Here is a 3,256-nt window from a genome sequence, read left to right on the forward strand (position 1 = left end):
GAAGGAAGGAAGGAAGGAAGGAAGGAAGGAAGGAAGGAAGGACGGAAGGAAGGAAGGAAGGATGATTGGGTGGGTAGATGCAGAGAGAGGGAAGAAAGAAGAGTGCAGGAAGTGCAGAGGAAAGGAGAGAGTAAGTGGAACAGGGCAGGAGGAAAGGCATTCTGCTCCTTCCAGACTTTAATGGGATCAGACCTTATGCTCCCTGGTCCAAGATTCAGGGCAGTAAGATCCCACTGGACATCGGCTCTCCACTCCCATGAAAACAGTGACCAGCTTGTCCCAGTTGCCTCCGTATCCTCGGAGCTCTGCACAGCAACCTGACACATAGGGGTGGTGCTGTTGAGACATAGCTCTGAGGCTGTTCTAACTCCTAGGGACCCTACAGGGCAGAGCAGAACCCACAGGATTTCCTAGGCATCTTAGGCATTCAAGAAATGTTTGTTGACCACCTGAGTTAAGTGATTAAACAAATGAATGAACCAAAGAATGAACGGCCCTCTTTCACCAAGGACCTGCCAACATGGGCTGCGTTCGCACCAAAACTGTGAAGAAGGCGGCCCGGGTCATCATTGAGAAATACTACACGCGCCTGGGTAATGACTTCCACACGAACAAGCGCGTGTGCGAGGAGATCGCCATTATTCCCAGCAAGAAACTCCGGAACAAGATAGCAGGCTGTGTCACACACCTGATGAAGCGGATTCAGAGAGGGCCTGTGAGAGGCATCTCCATGAAGCTGCAGGAGGAGGAGAGAGAAAGGAGAGAGAATTATGTACCAGAGGTTTCAGCCCTGGATCAGGAGATCATTGAAGAAGATCCTGATACTAAGGAAATGCTGAAACTCTTGGACTTTGGCAGTCTGTCCAACCTCCAGGTCACTCAGCCCACAGTTGGGATGAATTTCAAAACACCACGTGGAGCCGTTTGAGTCTGTTTGCTGTGCTGTAATATTTTCAATAAATTTGGGCACACCAGCCTTAAAAAAAAAAAAAAGAAAGACTGAACGGCCATCTGTCTGAGATCCCAGAGAGCTGTGCAGATTGTTAGTGTGCTAACTTGTCACCAGAATGTTGGAGGTTCAAGTCCACACAGAGACACTTCTGAAAAAAGAGGTCCGGTGACCTACTTCTGGAAACCAAACCGTGAGGATGCTTTGGCGCGAAGTTCTTCGTGAACACACATGGCATCCTCATGGATGGGATCAGCCAGATGACACCACGCTGAGAGGAGAAGAGAAGGTGCTAGAAAGACAGCATGCATTCCCTAAGTCCTCATTCCACGGTCGACGCAAACCGATCCCCATGCTCTTGCCCAGGAGTCCACCCACAGCGTCCACACACAGCCTCAGCTCCTTCTCTCACTTCATTAGCTCTCAAAAAAGGGTCTAGAAAATGCCAGGCATGCTGCTAGGTCCCAAGGAATACAGCCTGGACAAAATGTAAAAACTCCACCTTCTAGTTATGTTCATTCTATTCAAGTTGACAGAAAATACAAATTCAGTTCCCCTCTGGGTCTTTCTAATGTTGCCACAGTTGGGGGTCCTGTTAGAGACAACTTTCCTTCCAGGATTTAAACATTTCTCTCCTGAGCTCTCCCATTCACTGGGCACGCCTTGAGTCTACTGACTCACTAAGTCCCAATATACTGAAGTCTTAAATATGGGTTGCTGGGATTTTTTGTCTTTTCAATCACTTCTTTGTTATTGGTCAACACCATTTTTTATTCATGTACATTATGCTTTATACATTCATTCATATACAATGTGTTTTATAGAGTTAATTATTCTTTCCCTCTCCCACTTCCCCTCCTTTTTTTACATTTAAAAAACATTTATATTTTATACTGATTTACTTACAAAGTTCATATACATTGTTTTTCACACCAGTCCCTTCCCACTTATTTTATCCAGCCTTCCCTTCACCCACCAAATTGTGCGACCCTATGATCAACCACCTCTCACCTCTCCCACTCATCCTCACCCTTCTGCTCCCCCATTTCCCTCTTGGATCCTCATATCTATTCTACAGTAATGTTCTTATACGGTATTTGTCATTATGGGACTGAGTTTGTTCACTTAGTATAATGATCTCCAGTCACTCCCAAGTTAGATGCAAATCAAAACCACAATGAGATACTATCTCATTCGAGTAGCAGTGGCAAAGTTTAACAGGACAGCAAGTAATCAATGTTGGAGAGGATGTGACAAGACAGGAACGCTTATACACTGTTGGTGGGACTGTAAAATGGTACAACCACACTCTGAATTACATTTCCTCGAAAAGCTGAACATAGAAATCTCCTATGACCCAGCTATTCCACTGCTTGGAATAGACCCTGAGAGAATGAGAACTGAGGCACAAAAAGTTCATAGCAGCATTATTCACCATCGCAAGAATATGAAAACAGCCCAAATGACCACCCACAATTGAATAGATTGAGAAATTATGGTCCATTTACATGATGGAATACTATGCAGCACACAGAAGCAATGATTTTTCTAAGTCACTATTTAGATATGTTTTTAATCTGGCTCTCTCTCCTTATTGCCAGCTTGTCTTGTTCAAACAGAACTGTACACAGTGGATGACTGCAGTGGCCCCACCCCATCACCTTCTAACTTAGACCCATGAAGTAACCCCAAAAAGTCACTGATATAAAGGATAATCAATAGTCAATAAAAAGAAACTGTTCTTGGTTTTTACAGTACAAGGTTAATACACAGCAGCTCAAAATTATGGTTTAGTGAAGTTATAATAAGGAGAGGTTTGCGCGTACAATGAATTAAATAGGAGATGTAAAGACTGAACGCCCTTGGAGGCGAGGGTGGTGAGATTTTACATACCTGGAACATGTGATCAGGAGACACAAGTCCCTGGAGGAGGACTCCAGGCTTGAGAAAACAGATACCTTACTGCTGAATCAGAAACAACTCACAGCTGATCCTGCAGGGACTGTTCAGAGGCAGCACATCACACGGGAGGGGACTGCTCATCTTCCTCTAGTGAAGCAGCTGGGGAATTTGAACCGCTCACCATAGAAGATCAGTGAAAAAAAGGGAATACGACTTCCAACAAGACTGAACACCAAAGTGGCCGCAACAGACTCAGATGTACCAACTGTGAGAGTGGTGCAGGATGGGGCAGTGATCCATCCTGATGCCCGCGGGGTCCACATCATGCAGAACTGACTTGACGGCAAGCAACGTTATCAACAAGGTGCACTTGACCCAAGCCATTGCCTCTTCAATCACCTCATA

At 45.1% G+C, this 3,256-nt stretch overlaps 1 protein-coding gene across 1 annotated transcript; it reads left to right on the forward strand.

The window, feature by feature from the left end:
• Positions 1-520: 520 nt before the first annotated feature.
• Positions 521-913, forward strand: LOC102846814 (40S ribosomal protein S17-like; the record flags this gene model as incomplete). Its single annotated transcript, XM_006890396.1, has 1 exon — positions 521-913. A coding segment is annotated over exon 1 (393 nt), but the record flags the coding sequence as incomplete, so codon positions are not given.
• Between the last annotated feature and the right edge of the window lie 2,343 nt (positions 914-3,256).

This window comes from Elephantulus edwardii, unplaced genomic scaffold, assembly GCF_000299155.1.
Source record: "Elephantulus edwardii isolate Elephantulus edwardi_28Jun2011 unplaced genomic scaffold, EleEdw1.0 scaffold00089, whole genome shotgun sequence".
In the NCBI taxonomy this organism is placed as follows: domain Eukaryota; kingdom Metazoa; phylum Chordata; class Mammalia; order Macroscelidea; family Macroscelididae; genus Elephantulus; species Elephantulus edwardii.